Source organism: Talpa occidentalis, unplaced genomic scaffold, assembly GCF_014898055.3.
Source record: "Talpa occidentalis isolate TD23 unplaced genomic scaffold, MPIMG_talOcc4v2.1 talOcc4.5, whole genome shotgun sequence".
In the NCBI taxonomy this organism is placed as follows: domain Eukaryota; kingdom Metazoa; phylum Chordata; class Mammalia; order Eulipotyphla; family Talpidae; genus Talpa; species Talpa occidentalis.
In genome coordinates, this window is record NW_023604861.1 from 48373623 (window position 1) to 48397942 (window position 24320).

Below are 24320 nucleotides of genomic sequence, written 5' to 3' on the forward strand. Positions count from 1 at the left end.
ACACTAACCTCATGAAATACACTGACAGCACACAGACTGCAGAGGATAAGGTCTAGAATCTTAGAAAAGAGGGTTACTGGTGCTACGAACACGAGTCAGCGCCATTGTCACCGCAGCACATTCACACCAACAACTGGACCACTTTAAGCACATCACCCACCCTAACTCAAGAGCTGCCAGATCAGACTTATGGAAGTCTACAGAATCCAGCAAATGACAAAAACCTGAAAAATAACATAAAACCAGAGTACCACCTGATGGAAAAATAGGAGAAATGCAAGTTACTGTTACAGATACTTTTTCTTTTGTAAAGGGAAACATAAAGCAACGAATGGGCAGACAGAAAAATACAACAAATGGCACCATGAGACCACAAGGGAATATGTCATCTCAAGGAAAGAACAACTCCCTGGAATCCAATCACAAAGATGTGGACTATTTTAAAATTGTCATGACAAAGAACATAAAGGAAATGGAAGAAAACACAGAAAAGCTGATCAAAGAGATACAACAAAACTCAGAAATATTAATGAGTGACCTCAGAAATAAAATTAGTGAACAGAAAATAGAAATTGAAGGGTTAAGAAAATAACAGAGATGCAGGACATAAAAAGATCAATAGAGGGCCTCCCTGGTGGCGCAGCGGTTGAGCGCTGGGTTGCGAGGCTGCCCGCAGCCTCTGCAGTGCTGGTTCGATCCCCGGCTGCTCCCCGGCCACCGGAGGAGGGTCCCACATGGCGCGCAGACCTCTCCTGCCGCTCGCTGCTCCCCTCAGCAGTGTACTTCGGTCCTTCTGCCTGCTCTGCTCCCCGCTCTGGCTCTGGTGAATTCTCTCGCCCTCCCGCGCTTCTGACTGTACCCAGTGCTTGTATAAATAAATAAATAATATCTTTAAAAAATAAAAAAGATCAATAGAGGATATAAAAAATTCTGAAAAAAAAAAAAAATCCATGGAAACAGAATAGACTTATCCCACTCAGTAAAGGCAACATAAGAATACTGGGTATTCCAGAAAGGAAGAGAGAGAAAAAGGTACAAGGAATTTATTCAAAGAAATAATATAAGAAAACCTTCCAAACCTGGAGAAGGAACGAAATATACAAAGTCCATGAAGTTAAAAGAACACCTGGTTAAATAATGTAGCAAAACTTACTTAAAGACACATAGGCATGAAATTCCAAGAGTTCAAGACAAAGAAAGAGCACTGAAAGTGCCTAGGGGGGAAAAAATAAACAAACAAACAAACAACAACAACAAATCCACATAATCTATATATTCCCCTCAGGCTTATAAATCAGATTTCTCTGAAGAAACCGTACAAGCAAGGAGAGAATGGAATGACATTCAAAATACTTAGAAATAAAAACTGCCAACCAAGAACACTATATCCTGCAACTAATCCTCAGATATGAGGTAGAAATAAAAGCCCTCCCAAACAGGTGAAGGAGTTTGCAAAGCACTTGACATCTCCTACAAGAAATATTGAAAGGAGATCTCCTATCTAAATTGAAGAGGGAAGTCCACAAAAAAAACCTGAACAATGAAATAGATAGGATGAGAAAAATAAAGACAAACTAGCAATAGAAAATCCTCATCTATCAATAATCACCCTAAATATAAATGGATTACACTCACCAATCAAAAGGCACAAAGTGGTTGCCTGAATGAGAAAATAAAATCCAACATTCTGCTGTCTCCAGAAAACCCTGCTGAGCTTCAAATATGAACACAGACTCAAAATAAATGGTTGGGAAAAAAAAAACCCTACAAGCAAATGGGACCCCAAGGATAGCCATACTTATAGCAGAAAAAAATATATGCATAGCTAAAATAAGGTAACAAGTGATAGAGATGGAAATAATGATTGAGGGATCAATACATAAGGAAGGCATAACACTCATGAATAATATGCACTAAACTAAGGAGCATCAAAATATGTAAGATAATGACTAACAAATATGAAAATAGACACTGGCATCACAACAGTAGTAGGGGACTTCAACACCCCATTTTTATCAATGGACAGATCAACCTCACAGAACACAATAAGAAAACAGGATCCTCAAATTAAGAATTAGACCACATGGGCTTAATAAACATCTATAGGGCACCGTGCTCCAAAAAGGTGAGTACACATTCTTTCCAGGTGTACGGGGAACATCATCCAGGACAGACCACAAGTTGATTTGGTCACAAAACAAGTATCAACAAATTCATGAAAACTTAAATCATATCACATATATGCTCTGATAAAAATGTATCGAACTAGTAATCAACCACCACCAAAAAAAAAAAATCCCAGGATAAACCTCTAAAATGTGAAAAGTGAACACCATACTACTCAATACTATTGAGTTAATAAGGAAATCAAAGAAGTCAAAAAATACCTGAAGACAAACAGAAATGAAGACAGGCGTTACCAGAATGTATGGGGCAATAAGGCAGTATTAAGATGGATGTTTATAACATGCAGTCCTGCATCAAGAAATATGAGTTCAGGGGCCTCCCCAGTGGTGCAGCGGTTGAGCGCTGGGTTGCGAAGCTGCCCGCAGCCTCTGCAGTGCTGGTTCGATCCCCGGCTGCTCCCCGGCCACCGGAGGAGGGTCCCACATGGCGCGCAGACCTCTCCTGCCGCCCACTGCTCCCCTCAGCAGTGTACTTCGGTCCTTCTGCCTGCTCTGCTCCCTGCTCTGGCTCTGGTGAATTCTCTCACCCTCCCGTGCTTCTTCTGACTGTACCCAGTGCTTGTGTAAAATAAATAAATAAATAAACTCAGAACTTATTAAAAAAAATTAAAAAAAAAAAGAAATATGAGTTCAAATAAATTATCCAACCATACCCCTCTTTTGCTTTTCTTTTTTTAAAACATGGAATGTTTCGGGCCTCCCCAGTGGCGCAGCGGTTGAGCGCTGGGTTGCGAAGTGGCCCGCAGCCTCTGCGGCGCCGGTTCGATCCCCGGCTGCTCCCCGGCCACAGGAGGAGGGTCCCACATGGCGCGCAGACCTCTCCTGCCGCCCGCTGCTCCCCTCAGCAGTGTGTTTCGGTCCTTCTGCCTGCTCTGCTCCCTGCTCTGGCTCTGGTGAATTCTCTCACCCTCCTGCGCTTCTGACTGTACCCAGTGCATGTGTAAACAAAACAAACAAACAAATAAATAAATAAAAACATGCCTCTGTTAAAAAAAAAAATAAAAAAAAAAATAAAACATGGAATGTTTCACAAATTTGCACATGATCCTTTGCACAGGGGTCATGCTAATCTTCTCTATATAGTTCCAATTTTCATATATGTGCTGCTGAAGCAAGCACTAACCATACATATTAAGGAACTACATAAGGAATAAATCAAACCAAAAATACATAGAAGGAAGGAAATAATAAAAATATGAGAAGCAACTGATGTGAAAGATATAAAAAAAGATAGTCCAAAAGATCAATGAAACAAAATACTGGTTCTTTAACAAAATTCACAAACTTATAGCTAGACTCACAAAGAAAAAAAAGGGAGAAAATACTAAAATATAGGATCAGAAATGAAAGAAGGTATCTTACAACAGATATCTCTACAGAGAATCATAAGAGACTACTATGAACATCTATATGCCTATAAATTGAATAAAATATAAGAAATGGACAAATTACTAACCTTTCAAGACTAAACAAGAAATAGAAAAGCAGAACAGACCAATTACAAACAGGGAAACTTAACAGTAAAAGTTTCCACAAAAGCTAAGAAACTATCAAAGGAAATTATCAAAGAAAACTTCCCAAGCTTGAAGAAGGAAATGAACATAGAAATCCAGGAAGCTGAGAGGACACCAAACTACCTAAATGAAAGAAGCAAATCTACAGCAAGACACATAGTGGTAAAGCTCCTAAGAGTCCAAGACAAAGAAAAAATAATGAAGCTAACAAGGGGGAAGAAACAACCTGTAAAGCAACACTGATCAGACTGACATCAGACTTCTCTGAAGAAACACTATGGGCAACAAGAGAATCTAGTCACATATTCAAAGTACTTCAAGAAAAAAATGCCAGCCAAGAATACTTTCTCCTACAAAGCTCTCCTTCCCATATGAGGAAGAAATTAGGACCTTCTCAAACAAAATCTTCAGGAATTTCTAACCACAAAAGCCCCCTCCCAGGAAAGATTAAAATGACCTTCAAGAGAGGAATGAACATGAGGAACTGAACAAGGAATTGAACAGAATCACAAAAAATATGAACAAAATAGCAATAACAGACTTCCACATATCAATAATCACTCTAGTATCATTGGGCTAAACTCACCATAAAAAGACACAGGATCATACTGGATTAGGAAACAGAATCCAGCCTTTCGCTGCCTCCAAGAAATACACCTAAGTTTCAAAGATAAACACAGACTGAAAGTAAAAGACTGGAAAACAACTCTACAAGCAAATGACACCCAAAATAAGGCAGGAATAGACATAAAATAGACTTCCAGCTAAAAAAAAAGTGACGAGACAGGGCTGGATATGATATAATTAATGATCAAGGGGACAATACACCAGAAGATGTAACACTCATCAGTAAATACCAAATAAAGGGGCACCAAAATATATTGGACAATTACTTTCACATCTGAAAGCTGACACTGGAGAAAATATGTATGTGATGGGAGTCTCAACACCCCACTCTCACCAGTGAACAGCTCAACAAGACAGGAAACACATGAGATGATAATCACCCTAAACTGAGATCTAGACCACATGGGCCTAACAGACATTATAGGGCACCATATCCCCAAAACTGAATACACAGTCTTCTCAAGCACACATGGATCATTCTCCAGGACTCACCACATACCTCATCACAAAATAACAGCAAGTACATGAAGACTGAAATAATACAAAGTATCCTCTCTAAACATAAAGGTAGCAAACTAGAATTCAACTACAGAAAGGCAGCAGAAAATTCTCCAATACACAGAGATAAAACAGCACACTACTGAAAGAGCCCTGGGTTAATGAGAAAACGACAGAAGAAATAAAAAAATACCTGAGACAAATAAGAATGAGGACACACACACACACACAAAAAAGAATGAGGACACAACCTTCCAGGTGTATGGGACATATAGCAAAAGCAATACTAACGGAAGTGTATTGCAATATAGGCCCACATCAAGAAACAAGAAAGAAACCAAAGAAACATTCTCTTATCTTGAGGAACTAGGAAAGAACAATAAAAACAACTAAAAAGGAAGGAAATCATTAAAATGGCAGCATAAATAAATAAAACAGAAGTCAAAAAGACACAAAAGACCAATGAAACCAAAATCTGTTCTTTGAAAAAATAAGACAAACCCTTAGCTAGGCTCACAAAGAACAAAAGAGAGAAAAATAAATAGGATCATTAATGAAAAAAGTAAAAATTACAAGAGACACAGCAGAAATCCAGAGGATAATAACATATTACTATTAAAATTTATATGCAAGTTCAACAATCTAGATAACATAACAAATTCTTAGAATTATATAATCACCCAAGGCTGAATTAGGAAGAAATAGAAAACTTGAACAAACCAATTACAAGCAAGAAGTTGAAACAGCAATCAAAACTCTTCCAAAAAACAAAAGCCCAGGACGAGATGGGTTTATAAGTGAGTTCTACCAACTTTCAAAGATGAACTACTACCCATCCTGCTCAAACTTTCAAAACAAGAAAGAAGGAATACTTTCAAATTCATTTTATGAGACAAACATCACACTAATACCAAAACCAAACAAAGACAACACACAAAAAAGAAAGCTACAGGGCAATTTCCCTAAAGCATCCCTCACGGATGCTAAAATCCTCAATAAAATCTTAGCAAACTTAATCCAATGATGCATCAAAAGGATAACACACCATAACCAAGTGGGATTTATTCCAGGGACAGAAGGATGATTCAACATCTGAAAGTCAGTCAACATACTTCATCATATCAAGTAAAAAAAAGTTAAAATCCATATGATCAGATCAACAGATGGTGCAAAAGCATTTGATTAAGTTCAATATCTAGTTATGATGAACTCCCTTGAAAAATTTGGGACAAAAGGAACATATCTCAACATACTAAAAACCACAAACCCTACAGCCAGTATCACTGTCAACGGAGAAAAACTGAAAGCCTTTCCACTAAGATCTGGTACAAAACAGGGATGTCCAACAGATGAGTAGATCAAGATGTACATAAACTAAATGGAATATTACCCAGTGATCAAAAAAGATAAATTCATGCCATTTGTGGCAACATGGATGGAGCTGGAAGTGCTGATACTAAGCAAAATAAGCCAGAAGGGCAAAGATAGATGGTTTCGCTTATATGTGGAATGCAGAAAAACCAAAGAGTCAGACAAAGACAAACTTGAAAGTTAACCATAGATATGAGGTATCCAGGAGGAGCAGGGAGAGAAGAGGAGTGAAAACAGTGGGAAAAGCACAAGAGAATATGGTGATGGACTCTGGGTACTTTGGTGGTGGAAGAACTACAGTGCTCACACCTGGGTGGAGAAATCATATATTGTCCAAAATTTAACAATAATATACTACATTTAAAATTTAAAGAAACAGGAAAGCCATCTACTAACTGTTATAAATCTCCCCTATTGCAACATTCTGTGTGAAGGTTACTGCCAATCAACCTCAAATTTCAAACAAATGACCTAAGCTAAATTAGAGCACACCCTTATTTGATCCTTTAAAACACCCCTAAGCCTTGTCCTGTTCTCAAATAAATATTTAATTGATTTAAAAAACAAACAAACCTCTCCCCAAAATAGAAAGCCCAAGACCAGTTTCACTAGTGAGTTCTACCAAACTTTCAAAGATGATCTGACACCTATTCATGAACTCTTCCAAAATATGGAAGAAGAGGGAATGTTTCCAACACATTTATGAGACAAACATTACTCTGATATCAAAAGCAGATAAGGACATCACAAAAAGAAAACTACAAGCCAATATCCCTTAAAAAGTTAGTGCAAAAATCTTCAACAAAATCTTAACAAACCAAATTCAACAATACACTAAAAGGATTATACATCATGACCAAGTGGGGCTTATTCCTGGGATGCAAGGATAGTTCAACATTGAAAATCAAGCAATGTTATTTACCATATCAATAATAGAAAAAATAAAAATCATGATACAAAAGATGAAGACAAAGTATTTGCTAAGATTCAACATCTACTTATGACAAAAAATCTCCAAAAGTGAGGATAGAAGGAACATACCTAAACATAATAAACACCTCAGCAAACATCATATTCACTGGTGAGAGACTGAAATCTTTTTCTCTAAGATCAGGTACAAGACAAAGATATGTACTTTTACCACACTATCTAACACAGTAGAAGTCCCAGTTACATGGATTAGACAATAGAGAAAGATATAACAGGAATCTAAACTGGGAAGAAATAAAACTATTTGCAGATAACATAATATACATATAAAACCCTAAAGACTCCACTAAAAACTATAAGAAACAATAAATCGGGCCTCCCTGGTGGCCCAAGGGGTTAATAAGCACTGCACTATGAAGCAATCTGAAGCCTCTGCAGCACCAGTTCTAACCCCGCCAGCTAGGGAGCCACAGATATGGCAAAACAGATCTCTCCTGTCTCGTCCGCTTCTCCCCTCAGCAGTGTATTTCAGTCAATCTGCCTGTTTTGTTCCCTACTCTGTTTCTGGTGAATCCTCTCACCCCCCACATCTCTGGACTGTACCCCAGCTCTTATATGCATAAATAAATCTTAGGGAAAAAAAAGAAAAAAAATCAAAGCACAGTAAAGTGGCAATTTATTACAAAATAAATTGACAAAAATCAATTGCATTCCTATATGCAAACAAATAGAAGAGAAGGAAATCAACAAACAATCCCATTTATGAGCTCACCAGAAAGAATTAAGTAACTAGGAATAAACTTAACAAAAGAGATAAAGGACTTATACAATGAAAACCATAAAGACAGTGTTAAAAGAAATAGAAGACACAAAGAATAGAAAGACGATAGTCTCTGTTCACAGATTGGAAAAATTAACATTATTAAAATGGCCATTTTACAAAGTAATATACAGAATTTATGCAGTCCCTGGTCAAAGTTTCAATGGCATTCTTCAAATAAATAGAACAAACATAAATGAAATTTAAATGGAACTACAATGTCTCCTAATAGACAGAAGCAATATTGACCAAAAAAAAAAAAAAAAAAGAGAGAGAGTTATCATACTCCCGTACTTCAAATTATACAATAAAGCTACAGTAATTGGTATGGGAATAAAAACAGAAACACATCAATGGAATAAAATTAAGAGGTCAGAAATAAATCCACACTTACATGGAGAGTTAATCTATGACAAAAGAGCAAAGAGTATACATTGGAGAAAGGAAAGTCTCTTCAACAAATGGTGCTGGGAAAATTGGACAGCTATATGCAAAGGAATGAACATAGACCACTATTTCACAACATAAAAAATAACTCAAAATGAATTAAAGTCAGAAGATCTAAAACTATAAAATGCATAGGAGAAAGCAGGCAAAACATTGCAAGATATTGGCTTCACAGATGTCTTTGGGGACTTGACTACAACAGCAAGGGAAACAAAGGCAAATTAAAACAAATGGGACTACAAACTAAGTTTCTGCACAGCAATATGAACTATCATTAAAGTGAAAAGATGGCTTACTGAAAGGGAGAAAGGAAATATTTACACATCATACACTGACAAAATCTACAAAGAACTCATATACTGCAACAACAACAAAAAATCAAAAAATGGCCAGAAAAGCTAAACAGACACTTCTTCAGAGAATGCATACAAATGGCCAAAAGGCTCATGAAAAAAACTCATCTTTACCTTCCATCAGAGAAATGCAAATGAAAACCACAGTGAGATACTCACACCTGTGAGAACGCCCCATTTCAAAAAAAAAAAGGAAAAAAAAAACAGGAACAATAAACATTGATGAGCATGTGGAGAAAAAGAAACACTCATGTACTGTTGGTGGGAATGCAAACTGGTAAAACCCTTATGGAAAACAGTGTGGAGGATTCTCAAATATTAAAAATGGATTTATCATATGACCCAGCAATTCCATTCCTAGGTATCTACCCAAAGAATGAAAGAAAAAAAAAACAAAACACATTAATATGAAAGGATATTATATGGACTCCTGTATTTAATCCAATACCATTCACAAGTCAAATTATGGAAATAACCTAAGTGTCCAATGTCATGAGTGGATTAAGAAGCTATGGCATATATACACAGTGGAATACTACGCAACTATAATAATGATGACATCTTTTATTTGTGTCAAAATGAATGGAAATGGAAGGGATTATACTAAGTGAAATAAACCAGAAGGAGAAAGACAAATACTGGTTGGTTTAACGGATATATGGAATATAGACAGGTAAAACAAAGGGCCAAATAAAACCAACCCAAAAATAAACCTTAAAAAACTGATGACAAAATTGAAAAGAAAGGAGGTTTCTTTATGGATTATGTTTGAGGACTATGCGTAATTTGGTGGTTGGTGTGATGTGGGAATATACATCTGAAGAGATGTGAACTTAACTTCTGAATCATATACAATTTATAAAACAATGCTACCTTGATAGTAAGAAAGCAAAATTATAAAGCAATTACCCCCCAAATTTGATATGTGTGTGTGTGTGTGTGCACATTTTTGAAAGAAAGGCTATACTGCAATAATATTGACCTTCAAACTTTAAAGTCACTTGTAAAAAACAAAAATATTAAGAAACAAAACTAAGAATCAGGCACTGCTGAAAATACTATTTTTAATACCAAACCAAATACATGTATACATGTATACAGAGTCTACATTTCATGAATTAAAATTTTAGGAAAAAAACTTTAGTTACAATGGAAATTCTAGGCCACAAAAAAAATAAAAGATAAAAAATTCACAAACTTTACTGATAAGAGTTTCTAACTTGGCATAACAAAGTAGTGAGTATAAAGCAACAACCTGGTTCAATTTGGAATTGTGATAATAAATTATTATGAAACTCCTATTTCAACTATTATCACAAAATAATGAAAATCAATAGTAGTCACAAATACTATTCAATGAAATTCAGCGGACTAAATCTGTATTCTGTAAATTTCTGAAAACATCTAGTATTTCTCTCTATATCCCTCCCCCGAAATATAAAATATTCACTCCTTTCCTTCATATTTTAGCAGAAGTTAAAATGGTAAACTCATTGAAAAAAGGAACTCCTAGTACATCATTTCATATATCTTATTGTGTCTGGCAGAACACTCAACACACATTGTAAGTATTCAATAATTATCCATGGTTGGTGGAGAACCACATTTGTTCTGAAACAATGCACTGGATATTTTTTAACACAACATATGTTTTCTCATATTTTGCTGAAAGAGTCTTCTGTTAACCACACAACTCTTAGGACAATCTGTCTCTAAAAAAGCAGCTCTGAGCCCATCACTCTCTTCCTTTAATGGCTCCCTAATGTCTTTTCTCCTTTGTCTGTATAATTTCTAGCAGTGCTTCAAAGCCACTTGGGTTATAACTGTTAATGACTCCCTTCCTCGAGATGATAACTCTCCTACAGTGTTTTTCAAGACACCCAGTGTTTAGTTTTACTACAGGATATATTGCAATTGTTTGTCAACTGCCTGTTTCCCATCTAGATCAGTGGTTCTCAAACTTTTTGGACTCAGGATTCTTTTATACTCTTTAAATGTAGTGAGCTCCAAAGAGCTTTTGCATGCATGTGAAATACAGCAATCAATATTTATCATTAGAAATTAAAATTAAGAATTTCTTAAAATATTAATTCATTTTAAAATAACCATGATAAATCTGCTGTTTGTTGACATTAGTAACATTTTTATGAAAAATAACTATTTTTTAAACTGAAGATGACAATCCTTTTCTTTGTAACCTTGGAACCCCAAATGGTAGAAGACTCATAACAAGTATTAATTAATGCTTTTTAAATGTATTGAACAAATTAAAAAAGTGGGTGAGTGTACAAATGAACTCAGGATGCCTTAAAAATCAACCCAGGATGCCTTCTATTCACTGAGGATGAATCCACACAAAATTCAAAAAGGAAATATAACAGTTTTGAGAAAGCAATTAAATATCAATTACCATCCATCTGAATGAGTAGTTCAGACTTGACTCTGCGACTTGCCTCATGTTCATCAGAGGTTCCTCTTCTACTGCAGATAGAATCTATCTCATCAATGAAGATCGTGGTGGGTGCATAAAATCTAGCCTTTGTGAAAAATTTTAAGAAATCATTAATCTCATAAAATAATACAAATTCTTTTAAAATTCCATTTCTTATATAACTGGCAAGAGAAAGCAGAAATTTCTTATTGTTTTAATGCCATCATTTGGTTAGTGACAGGTTAAATCCTATCAGAAAAAGGAAATTTCTAAAAATAAAGTTATATGGTTGGTAAAGTTGGGTTCAAGAACTATTCTTTCTACTCTTATATATGAAAATTTCCTTAATAAAACAAATTTCCTCAAATCGCCTCTATCCTTGAATATGCATTCTTAAGTAATTTTGCAATCCCTCAGGAAAAAGGAATAAACTTTAAAGATAAATCAATTTCTGATTTTTAAGATATATATTAAAATAATCTTCTGTTCAACCAGCTTATAAGAGATCCAAAAATATCAGTCAAACCACACACATTTCTAAAGTCTCTTCCATCCTCACTGAACAGGATGTTAAGAATCTTTCTTTTACCTCAGAGAGGAAAGTAAACCAAAGGCCTATCAACTACCCCACAAAGCCCACCACCCATCTCACTGAGGAGTCAAGAACAATTAAACTACACATACAACTGCCCCTTAAAAAAAAAAATCGTTAGGTGAATGGACCTAGATTAAAGAGGTAAAACTTGCCTATATAGTGTATCTGAAATCTAAATATATCATCACTTACCATTTCAAATAACAGACGGACTAACTTCTCAGATTCACCTCTATATTTAGATGTCAGTGTAGAAGAGGAAACATTGAAGAATGTTGTGCCACATTCAGTGGCAACAGCTTTCGCTAGCATAGTCTTACCAGTGCCTGGGGGTCCAACCATGAGCACACCCTGAAATTTCAAAAGATGTATTAAATGATTTATCAAATTAAAATGTTCCCTTATAAAGTATCATAAATTTTCAATGTACATGAAATTTTCCCATCAAAAGTAAACTCAACTGTCATAATAAAATCATGGTGCATATAACATGAGTTATCATTTTGTAGACAGAGAAAAATGAAGTGTGATTTCATAAAAAGTCCAAATCACAGATGGGCTAACAAAAGACCTTAAGAAACAAAGAATTTTCTGATACACTTAGAACCTAACTTTCCTGAACCTGACAGAAGATGTCTTGAGCACTGCTTAAGAGTGAATGCTGTGCTTGAATATAATGAAAATAAGATATTTTCTACACATATAATAAAAAAATTACACACTCCCTGTCCTTATAAAGAATAAAATTGATTTCAACAATGCACAATATATAGCTTTAAACAAAGACCATTTATTAGTTAATATGTAATTAAAATTCAGTGGTGATTTAAACACAAGCAAATTAGCTAGCATTTTATCAGTTTAATGTGCTAGACAGTTAATAATTTACATAGTGTTAGTGATGGAAAAAGCCACTAGATATATTATAGATTAAAAAATACATTTTAATTACTTCTCACATTTGGAAACAAACAGAAAAATATCTTTTAAAACTAAATAAGGAGGGGCCTCTCTGGTGGTGCAAGGAGTTAAGTCTCAGCACTATGAAGCTATCCACAGCCACTGCAGCACTAGTTCAATCCCCAGCCAGGGAGCTGACCCACAGGGCACAGTAGAATCTCCTGTCTTGCCCGCTGCTCCCCTCAGCAGTGTATTTCAGTAGATCTGCCTGTTCTGCTCCCCACTCTGTCTCTGGTGAATCCTCTTACCCCCCGCACCTCTGGCCTACACCCCAGCTTTTGTATGGATAGATGAAATAAACCTTTAAAAAATAAAAATAAATAAGGAATAAAAATTATTCAAGAAAACCAATCTTTTATTCTTGAAAACTAATGGATTTTAAATACATACAGTCTCCTAACATGTTTAAAGGGAATACATAGTTAACACTACATTTATTTCACATGATAGTTGGTGATCTTAAGACTTCTGGCCCATTTGTTAATTTAGTTTAATAAGTTTCTGGGGAATTAAACTTTAAAAACTATGTGTATGTCAAGTCTCCCCAAATTCAGAAATCATACAAATTCTATTTGAGCTATAGAATTTTGATAGAGAACTATAGGGATCACTAAGATTTAAAATCTGAGTTTTACTAGACGACTACCTCACACCATGCACAAAAACTTAAAATGGATAAAAAGAATTGAATATAAGACCTGAAATCATAAAACATATAGAAGAAAATATAGGTAAAACACTACATGACATACATCTCAGTAATATCTTTAAGGACTCATCCCCCAAAGCAAAGAAAGTGAAGGAAAAGATAAATAGCTGGGGTTACATCAAACTAAAAAGCTTCTGGACAGCAAAAGAGACATTAGCCAAAACAAAGAGACAACATACTGATTGGGAAAAAAAATCTTTGCACTCTATACAACTGATAAGGGACTGATCACAAAGATCTACAAAGAACTCACACAACTCAAGAAAAACAAAATAAACAATACAGTCAAAACCTGGGCAGAAGAGCTAAAAAGACACTTCTCCAAGGAAATGCAAATGGTCAACAGGTATATGAAAAAATGCTCAACATCCCTTATAATCAAATGCAAATGAAAACCACAAAGAGATCCCACTTTACATCAATGAGAATGGCACATATTAAAAAAAAACTTGCAAAAACAAGACCACCACCAAACTTCCATGATGAAAGGAAAAATACAGCAAGACACATAATAGTAAAGCTCCCAAGAATCCAAGACAAGGAAAAAATAATGAAGCTGACAAGAGGGAAGACACAGGTAACATTCAAAGGAAAACCAATCAGACTGACATCAGACTTCTCCGAAGAAACACTACAGACAAGGACAGAGTGGAGGGACACAGTCAACAAACTCCAAGACAACAAATGCCAACCAAGAATACTCTATCCCGCAAAGCTTTCCTTCCTCTATGAAGAAAGAATAAAGATCTTCCCAGACAAACAGAAACTCCGGAATTTCATTACGACTAAACCCCCACTCCAAAAATACTTCAAGGAGTCCTAAAGCCAGAACCAACAGAAGGATGAATAAGAACGAAACAAGACCAAAAAAAAAAAAAAAAATCATTAAATAAAAGAATAAATAAAATCAGAGAAAAGACAAACAAAATGGCAGATACAGACGCTAGCATATCAATATTAACTCTAAATGTAAACGGACTAAACTCTTCAATAAAAAGACAGAGTCACAGGCTGGATTAAGAAACAAAACCCAAAACCCAACATTTTGCTGTCTCCAGGAAACACACTTAACTACAAAAGATAAAAATGACTGAAAATAAAAAGATGGAAAACAATCCTACAAGCAAATGGACCAAAAAAGGCAGTAACAGCTTACTCATATCAGATAAAACAGATTTCAAACTCAAAAAGGTAAAAAGAGACCCTGACGGTCACTACATTATGATCAAGGAGACAATACTTTAAGAAGAAATAATACTCATTAACATATATTCACCAAATGAAGGCACACCAAAATATACCAGACAACAATTATCATCTCTGAAAACAGACATCAGAGAAAACACATATGTAGTAGGAGACTTCAATACACCACTATCAACAATGGATAGATCAAAGAGACAATAAGACACTAAAGCTCTAAATAAGGATCTAGAAGTCATGGGCTTAACAGACATCTACAGAACACTAAACCCAAAAAAATCTGAGTAACATTTTTCTCAAGCACACACAGATCATTCTTCAGGATCACATACTGGGACACAAGACAAACATCAACAGATACACCAAGACTGAAATCATACCAATCATCTTCTCTGACCATGAAGGCATCAAAATAGAAATAAATCATAAAAAGAAGGTAAGGAACCCTCTCACCTCATGAAAATTGAAACCCACACTACTGGAAGACCACTGGATTAATGAGGAGATCAAAGAAGAAATTAAAAAATACTTTGAGTTGAATGACAAGGAGGACACCAATTCCCTAAACGTGTGGGATGTAGCAAAAGCAGTAATAATAGAAAACTATATAGCAATACAGGCTCACATAGAGAAACAAGAAAGAACTCAAAGAAACAACCTGATCTCACAGCTCAAAGAACTAGAAAAAGAACCACCAAAAAAAACCCCTAAAACCAGTAGAAGAAATAATAAAAATCAAAGCAGAAATGAAATCAAAGCTAAAAAAACAATCCAAAAGATCAATGAAACCAAGAGCTGGTTCTTTGAAAAATAAGTAAAATAGACAAACCCCTAGCCAGGTTCACAAAGGAAAAATGGAAGAAAGCACAAATAAATTAGGATCCCAAATAAAGAGGAAAAATCACAACAGACACAGCAGAAATCAAAAGAATAATCAGAAACTACTATGAACAGTTAAATGCAAACAAGCTCAACAATCTAGAAGAGATGGACAAACTCCTACAACTCTACAATCACCCAAAACTAGATAAAGAAGAAATAGAGCACCTAAACAGACCAGTTACAAGCAGTGAAATTGAAATGGTAATCAAAACCCTCCCCAAAAACAAAAGCCAGGACCAGATGGATTTACAAATGAATTCTACCAAACATTCAAAAATGAATTAGTGCCTATCCTTCACAAACTCTTACAAAAAATTGAGAAGGAAGGGATAATACCAAACTCGTTCAATGAAGCCAATATTACACAAATATCAAAACAGAACAAGGACAACACAAAAAAAGAAAACTACAGGCCAATCTCTCTAATGAACACTGATGCAAAAATCTTCAATAAAATTTTAGCTGTCAGAATCCAACAATGTATCCATAAGATAATTCACCATGACCAAGGAGGATTTATTCCAGGGACACAGGATGGTTCAACATCCGAAAACCAATCAATGCAATCCAACACATCAACAAAAAGAAATATAAAAACCATATGATAATATCAATAGATGCTGAGAAAGCTTTCAACAAAGTACAACACCCATTTAGATAAAGGCCTTTGAAATTCTCGGGATACAAGGAACATACCTCACATCATAAAGGCCATATATGACAAGCCCATAGCTAATATCATTCTCAATGGTGAAAAGCTGAAAGCATTTCCATTAAGATCTGGAACAAAACAAGGATGTCCACTCTTACCACTGCTTTTCAATATAATACTGGAAGTCCTAGCCAGAGCAATAAGATAAGAGAAAGACATACAAGGAATCCAAATAGCCAAGAAAGAAGTCAAACTATCACTATTTGCAGATGATATGATAATATACATAGAGAACCCCAAAAACTCCACAGAAAAACTACTCAAAATAATCAACTAGTTCAGTGTAGTAGCAGAATACAAAATCAACACACAAACAATACACAATCAATCTGAAGAAGAAGAAATCAAGAAAACCATCTTTTTTATTATTGAAACAAAAAAAATCAAATACTTGGGAATAAACCTAACAAAAGAGGTAAAGGACCTACACAAAGAAAACTATAAAACACTGTTAAAAGAAATAGAAGACACAAAGAAATGGAAAGATATCCCCTGCTCATGGATTGTAAAAATTAACATTCTCAAAATGGCCATCCCACCAAAAGCAATTTACAGATTCAATGCTATTCCATTAAAAATTTCAATGACATTCTTCAAAGAAATAGAACAAATATTGATGAAATTCATATGGAACCACCAAAAACCCCAAATAGCCAAAGCTCTCCTGAAAAAAAAAGGGGGGGGGAATAGAGGCATCACACTCCCAGATTTCAAACTATACTACAAAGACATAATTATCAAAACTGCATGGTATTGGAACAAGAACAGACATATGGACCAATGGAACCGAACAGAAAACCCAGAAATAAACCCCCAGATTTACAGTCTACTAATCTTTGACAAAGGAGCAAAGAATATGCAATGGAGCAAAGAAAGTTTGTTCAACAAATAGTGCTGGGAAAACTGGGTTGCTACATGCAAAAGAATGAAGCTTGACTACTACCTCACACCATGCACAAAAACAAACTCAAAATGGTTTAAAGAACTAGACATAAGACCTGAAACCATAAAATATATAGAAGGAAATAAAGGCGAAACACTACATGACATGCACCTCAAAAACATCTTTACAGACACATCACCCAAAGCAGTGATAGTGAAGGCAAAGACAAACCGCTGGGACTAAATCAAATTAAAGAGCTTCTGCACAGCAAAAGGGACAATAACCAAAACAAAGAGAGATCCCACCGACTGGGAGAAAATTTTTGCACACAACACTAATGATAAAGGACTGATCACAAAAATCTGCAAAGAGCTGATGAGACTCAGCAACAACAAAGAAAATAATCCAGTCAAAAAATGGGCAGAAGAGCTAAAAAGAAACTTCTCTGAAGAGGAAATGCAAATGGCCAACAGACATATGAAAAAATGTTCAACATCACTTGTAATCAGGGAAATGCAAATCAAAACTACCATGAGATACCATCTCACACCAGTGAGAATGGCACATATTAAAAAAACTAGCAACAACAAATGTTGGCGAGGGTGTGGAGAAAAAGGAACTCTTCTGCACTGTTGGTGGGAGTGCAAACTGGTCCAGCCACTATGGAGAGCTGTGTGGAGATTTCTGGACCTACTAAACATAGAGCTTCCATATGATTCAGCAATTCCACTCCTAGGTATTTACCCAAAGGACACAGAAACATCAATTCCAAAGAGCACCTGCACCCGTATGTTTATAGCAGCATTGTTTACAATAGCTAAGCTTTGGAAACAACCCAAATGCCCAAAAATAGATGACTGGATCAAGAAGATGTGGTACATATATACCATGGAATATTACTCAGCATTCAAAAAAGATAAACACATGCAATTTGCAGCAACATGGATGGCGCTGGAAGGGATCATGCTCAGCAAAATAAGCCAAAAAGAAAAAGAAAAATACCGGATGGTCTCACTCATAGCAGGAATCTAGAAAACTTAAATAAGGGACCAGGAAAATGAATATAAGAAAGTGAAAATCAAAATCAACAAAAAACTATGAACCAGAGACACTTTTTGGGGGGTAGGGGGCGGGAGGGGAAGGATTGGGGTCAGAATGGGGCGTTTGCAATTGTATGGGGGAATATAAAAATAAAATTTATTATTTAAAAATAAATAAATAAATAAATAATGTTTGTTTTTATAATATATGAATAAAAATTATATGTTACAATAAAAAAAATTTCAATGACATTCTTCAAAGAAATAGAACAAATATTGATGAAATTCATATGGAACCACCAAAAACCCCAAATAGCCAAAGCTCTCCTGAAAAAAAAAGGGGGGGGGAATAGAGGCATCACACTCCCAGATTTCAAACTATACTACAAAGACATAATTATCAAAACTGCATGGTATTGGAACAAGAACAGACATATGGACCAATGGAACCGAACAGAAAACCCAGAAATAAACCCCCAGATTTACAGTCTACTAATCTTTGACAAAGGAGCAAAGAATATGCAATGGAGCAAAGAAAGTTTGTTCAACAAATAGTGCTGGGAAAACTGGGTTGCTACATGCAAAAGAATGAAGCTTGACTACTACCTCACACCATGCACAAAAACAAACTCAAAATGGTTTAAAGAACTAGACATAAGAATAAGCCAGAAAGAAAAAGAAAAATACCGGATGGTCTCACTCATAGCAGGAATTTAGAAAACCTAAAATAAGGGACCAGGAAAAAGACTATAATAAAGAAAAAATCAAAATCAACAAGCAACTATAAACCAGAGATACACCAAGGGGGTGGGGGAGTAGGAAGAGAGGAGAAATTAGGGTCAAAATAAGGGGGATGGGAATTGTATGGGAAATATAACCAAAATGAAAATGCACACATTGTGCAAAAATGAAAAATGATGTAAGAATTATATAAAAAAGAAACTTGCAAAAACAAGTATTGACAAGGATGTGGAGAAAAGGGAACTCTTCTACATTGCTAATGGGAATGTAAACTGGTCCAACCACTATGGAAAGCTGTGCAGAGGTTCCTCAAACTACCAAAAATGGAGCTACCATATGACCCAGCAATTCCTCTCCTAGGAATCTACTCAAAAGACACAAAAACAGTAATTCAAAAGGATACCTGCACCCCTATGTCTACTGCAGCACTATTTAAAATAGGTAAGATATGGAAACAACCCAAACGTCCAAAAGTAGGTGATTGGATCAAGAAGATGTGGCATATATACACAATGGAATATTACTCAGCAATCAAAAAAGATAAACTCATGCCATTTGCAATAATATGGATGGAGCTAGAAGGGATTATGCTCAGTGAAATAAGCCAGAAAGAAAAAGAAAAGTATCAGATGGTTTCACTAGTAGGAGGAATATAGGGGAGCCAAATAAGGGATCAGGGACAAAAAACAATAACAATGAAAAATAAGCAAAAACAATTAACAGGCAACTATAAATCAGAGACATTCTGCAGGGGAGGGGAATCAAAACGGGAGGGAAGAACATAAGGGACTATGGTGATGGTGCACGGGTGAATTGGTAGTGGGAATTTCATGGGGACTACACCTGAGAGGAGAAAGCAAACATTGTACAGAAATGAACAATGAAATAAAATATAAATAAATCATATTAATAAAAATTATCTGAGCTTTATAAAATAATTTTTGCTTTGCAAGGAGTCTTTGCATATACGATTGAAAATTAAATGTTCTGTTCCTAAAAATATTCTTTAATAAACTCATTTTAAAATGCAAAAAAAAAAGTTGGAAAACTAATAGCATTGAGCCAGTTATAGCTAATCATGTATCTCTTTCTAATGTTCCTTTTCAATACCCTTTCAGTTCCTGTAATGTCATAATTTGACCACCTCCGATAGGAGTTACCATCTGTACATAGATATAGCTCATAATACAATACAGTATTTATACATTTCACCTACTTATGGTACTACTCTTTTAAGTATCTCCTCTATTTCTTATACCTCCTTCTCGATTGGCTTTTCCCTCTCAGTATGTAAGAATACTTAAATCTATCAAATTAAAAAAAAAAAAAACTCTTTGACTACAAATCTTCAAAGTACTATCTACCTCTCCCCCACTCTTATAGATAACTGTCTTAAAGAAATGGTGTATGTTTTCTATTTCCTCTTCACAAGGTAAAATCTGGCTTCTGCCTCCACTATACACTAAAAATATTTCACTAAATTTAAAAATATTTTAAAATATAAAAAATATTTTACTAATTATGTATAATTTACTAATCCAATAGTCACTTCCAATTTTCTTGCCTTCTCTCTGACCTCTGATGTTGCTGAATCCTGGTGTTCATTCCTTTCTCCCTAGACTTGTCCATGATACTGCTCTTTCCAGGTACTTTTCATATTCATAATTACCTTTAGTATCTTTGAGTTCTGTTCCCCCCCCTTTTCATTCCCAAAGCAATGCTAAGTCTTTTGTTCTTTACCCTTTATAAAACTCCTCGAACAATTTCATCCATGCCCATATTATCAACCACGGCTTCTATCTCACAATTTTAATTTACACTCAAAAGTTTCAGACCTCCATTTCCCATTACCTGCTGAGTATTTAGCCAAACATATTTTATTTCTACTTAAACCTGCTCCTCTTCTCAATTTCCAATTATCAGGTCATTGTACCCTTTATAATAAAGAATTTGGCTAGCCTTTATCCACAGTTCTTAGGGATTTCAAGCTTGAGTGAGTTTCCCTGTTGGCAACACTCTATCTGTTGTCACACATCTATGCACTAGTAGGGTAAAGCACCCTGGTATCAGATAGTACACAACAGAAACTTCACACTTGGCATTCTCCCGTATCTTAGCCTATGCATTTCTTCCTATGACTAATTTTGATTTGCATCCTTTTGCTACAATAAAACTCAAAGCTACTGATAACGCTTTCCTAAATTTTGTGAATCATTCTAGAGAAGTATTAAACCAGAGGGAACAGTGGGAACCACCAAATTTATAGTCAGCTGGTCAGGACCCTCATTTGCCATTGATATCTAAACTCAGAGCAGTGTTGTGGAAAACTCATGAAGCTTGTCTCAATTTTAGATGGTGAGAAGTAATGACATACTCTTCTTCAATTCAAGCCTGGAATCTGGGAGCCTTACAACTTGTCCCTCTTTCTCATCCTATAAAACTATCAGTCATAATGTTATCACTTAAACCTTTTAAACACCTTTCACAAATCCACCCTTTTTCACTAGCCAAATAACAAATATCTTTGTTCAGGTCCTTCATCCTTTAGCTGGAGTACTACAATGCCTCCTGTTCAGATTCCTAATCTATCACCATCTATGCACGTCTTCAATCCAGCCACCAAATGACCTTTCTACATTTGCAAATAACTCTCCTGCTAAAAACTTGCAGGGCTTGTCATGATAGGTAGGTTATACTACCATTACAGCTGTTTTATTTTTTTTTTTATTTTTTTTTTTTTGATGATTCCACTTCTATTTATTTATTTTTTTAATATTAAATTTTATTTTTATATTCCCCCATACAATTGCAAACGCCCCATTCTGACCCCAATCCTTCCCTCCCGCCCCCCACCCCCCAAAAAGTGTCTCTGGTTCATAGTTTTTTGTTGATTTTGATTTTCACTTTCTTATATTCATTTTCCTGGTCCCTTATTTAAGTTTTCTAGATTCCTGCTATGAGTGAGACCATCCGGTATTTTTCTTTTTCTTTTTGGCTTATTTCGCTGAGCATGATCCCGTCCAGTGCCATCCATGTTGCTGCAAATTGCATGTGTTTATCTTTTTTGAATGCTGAGTAATATTCCATGGTATATATGTACCACATCTTCTTGATCCAGTCATCTATTTTTGGGCATTTGGGTTGTTTCCAAAGCTTAGCTATTGTAAACAGTGCTGCTATAAACATAGGAGTGCAGGTGCTCTTTGGAATTGATGTTTCTGTGTCCTTTGGGTAAATACCTAGGAGTGGAATTGCTGGATCATATGGAAGCTCTATGTTTAGTAGGTCCAGAAATCTCCACACAGCTCTCCATAGTGGTTGGATCAGTTTGCACTCCCACCAACAGTGCACAAGAGTTCCTTTTTCTCCACATCCTCGCCAACATTTGTTGTTGCTAGTTTTTTTAATATGTGCCATTCTCACTGGTGTGAGATGGTATCTCATGGTAGTTTTGATTTGCATTTCCCTGATTACAAGTGATGTTGAAAATTTTTTCATATGTCTGTTGGCCATTTGCATTTCCTCTTCAGAGAAGTTTCTTTTTAGCTCTTCTGCCCATTTTTTGACTGGATTATTTTCTTTGTTGTTGCTGAGTCTCATCAGCTCTTTGCAGATTTTTGTGATCAGTCCTTTATCATTAGTGTTGGGTGCAAAAATGTTCTCCCAGTTGGTGGGGTTTCTCTTTGTTTTTGTTATTGTCTCTTTTGCTGTGCAGAAGCTCTTTAATTTGATTTAGTCCCAGCTGTTTATCTTTCTCTTCACTATCACTGCTTTGGGTGATGTGTCTGTAAAGATGTCTTTGATGTGCAAATCCCGTAGTGTTTCGCCTATATTTCCTTCTATGTATTTTATGGTTTCAGGTCTTATGTCTAGTTCTTTAATCCATTTTGAGTTGATTTTTGTGTATGGTGTGAGGTAGTGGTCAAGCTTCATTCTTTTGCATGTAGCGACCCAGTTTTCCCAGCACCATTTATTGAACAAACTTTCTTTGCTCCAATGCATAGTCTTTGCTCCTTTGTCAAAGATTAGTTGACCATAAATCTGTGGGTTTATTTCTGGATTTTCTATTCAATTCCATTGGTCTGTATGTCTGTTCTTGTTCCAATACCATGCAGTTTTGATGATTATGGCTTTGTAGTATAGTTTGAAGTCTGGGAGTGTGATGCCTCCATTTCCTTCTTTTTTTTTCAGTAGAGCTTTGGCTATTCGGGGTTTTTGGTGATTCCATATGAATTTCATCAATAATTGTTCTATTTCTTTGAAGAATGCCATTGAGATTTTGATTGGAATAGCATTGAATCTGTATATTGCTTTTGGTAGGATGGCCATTTTAATAATGTTTATTCTTCCAATCCATGAGCAGGGGATGTCTTTCCATTTCTTTGTGTCTTCTTCTATTTCTTTTAACAGTGTTTTATAGTTTTCTTTGTATAGGTCCTTTACCTCTTTTGTTAGATTTATTCCCAAATATTTTATTTTTTTGTTTCGATAATAAAAGGGTGGTTTTTTTGATTTCTTCTTCTTCAGATTTATTGTTTGTGTATAGGAAGGCTACTGACTTTTGCGTGTTGATTTTGTATCCTGCCACTTTACTGAACTGATTGATGAGTTGAATTAGCTTTTCTGTGGAGTTTTTGGGGTTCTCTACGTATAATATCATATCGTCTGCAAATAGTGATAGTTTGACTTCTTCTTTTCCTATTTGGATTCCTTGGATGTCTTTCTCTTGTCTTATTGCCCTGGCTAGGACTTCCAGTATTATATTGAAAAGCAGTGGTGAGAGTGGACATCCTTGTCTTGTTCCAGATCTTAATGGAATTGCTTTCAGCTTTTCACCATTGAGAATGATACTGGCTGTTGGCTTGTCATAGATGGCCTTTATGATGTTGAGGTATGTTCCTTGTATCCCAAGAATTTCAAGGGCTTTTATCATGAATGGGTGTTGCACTTTGTCGAAAGCTTTCTCAGCATCTATTGATATTATCATATGGTTTTTATATTTCTTTTTGTTGATGTGTTGGATAACGTTGATTGATTTTCGGATGTTAAACCATCCTTGTGCCCCTGGAATGAATCCAACTTGGTCGTGGTGAATTATCTTATGGATACATTGTTGGATTCTGATAGCTAAAATTTTATTGAGGATTTTGCATCAGTGTTCATTAGGGAGATTGGCCTATAGTTTTCCTTTTTTGTGTTGTCCTTATTCGGTTTTGGTATTAGTGTAATATTGGCTTCATAGAACGTGTTTGGTATTGTCCCTTCCTTCTCAATTTTTTGGAAGAGTTTGTGAAGGATAGGCACTAATTCGTCTCTGAATGTTTGGTAGAATTCATTTGTAAATCCATCAGGTCCTGGGCTTTTGTTTTTGGGGAGGTTTTTAATTACCATTTCAATTTCGCTGCTTGTAATTGGTCT

The 24320-nt window shown here is 35.5% G+C and overlaps 1 protein-coding gene and 1 non-coding gene across 7 annotated transcripts in view; both read right to left on the reverse strand.

The window, feature by feature from the left end:
• The window catches only part of KATNAL1 (katanin catalytic subunit A1 like 1), a 201852-nt gene that overhangs the window by 17053 nt on the left and 160479 nt on the right, over positions 1-24320 (reverse strand). For all 6 annotated transcript variants that reach the window (XM_037527105.2, XM_054701786.1, XM_037527108.2 and 3 more), the window contains 2 exons: positions 11965-12123; positions 11157-11283 (listed from right to left, as the gene is read on the reverse strand). In XM_037527105.2, the coding sequence (XP_037383002.1) occupies positions 11157-11283; positions 11965-12123 (286 nt within the window). The remainder of the gene's footprint in view (positions 1-11156; positions 11284-11964; positions 12124-24320) is intronic.
• LOC119259991 (U6 spliceosomal RNA) lies at positions 3198-3305 on the reverse strand. Its single transcript, XR_005128637.1, has one exon. It is a non-coding gene; the product is annotated as a U6 spliceosomal RNA (small nuclear RNA).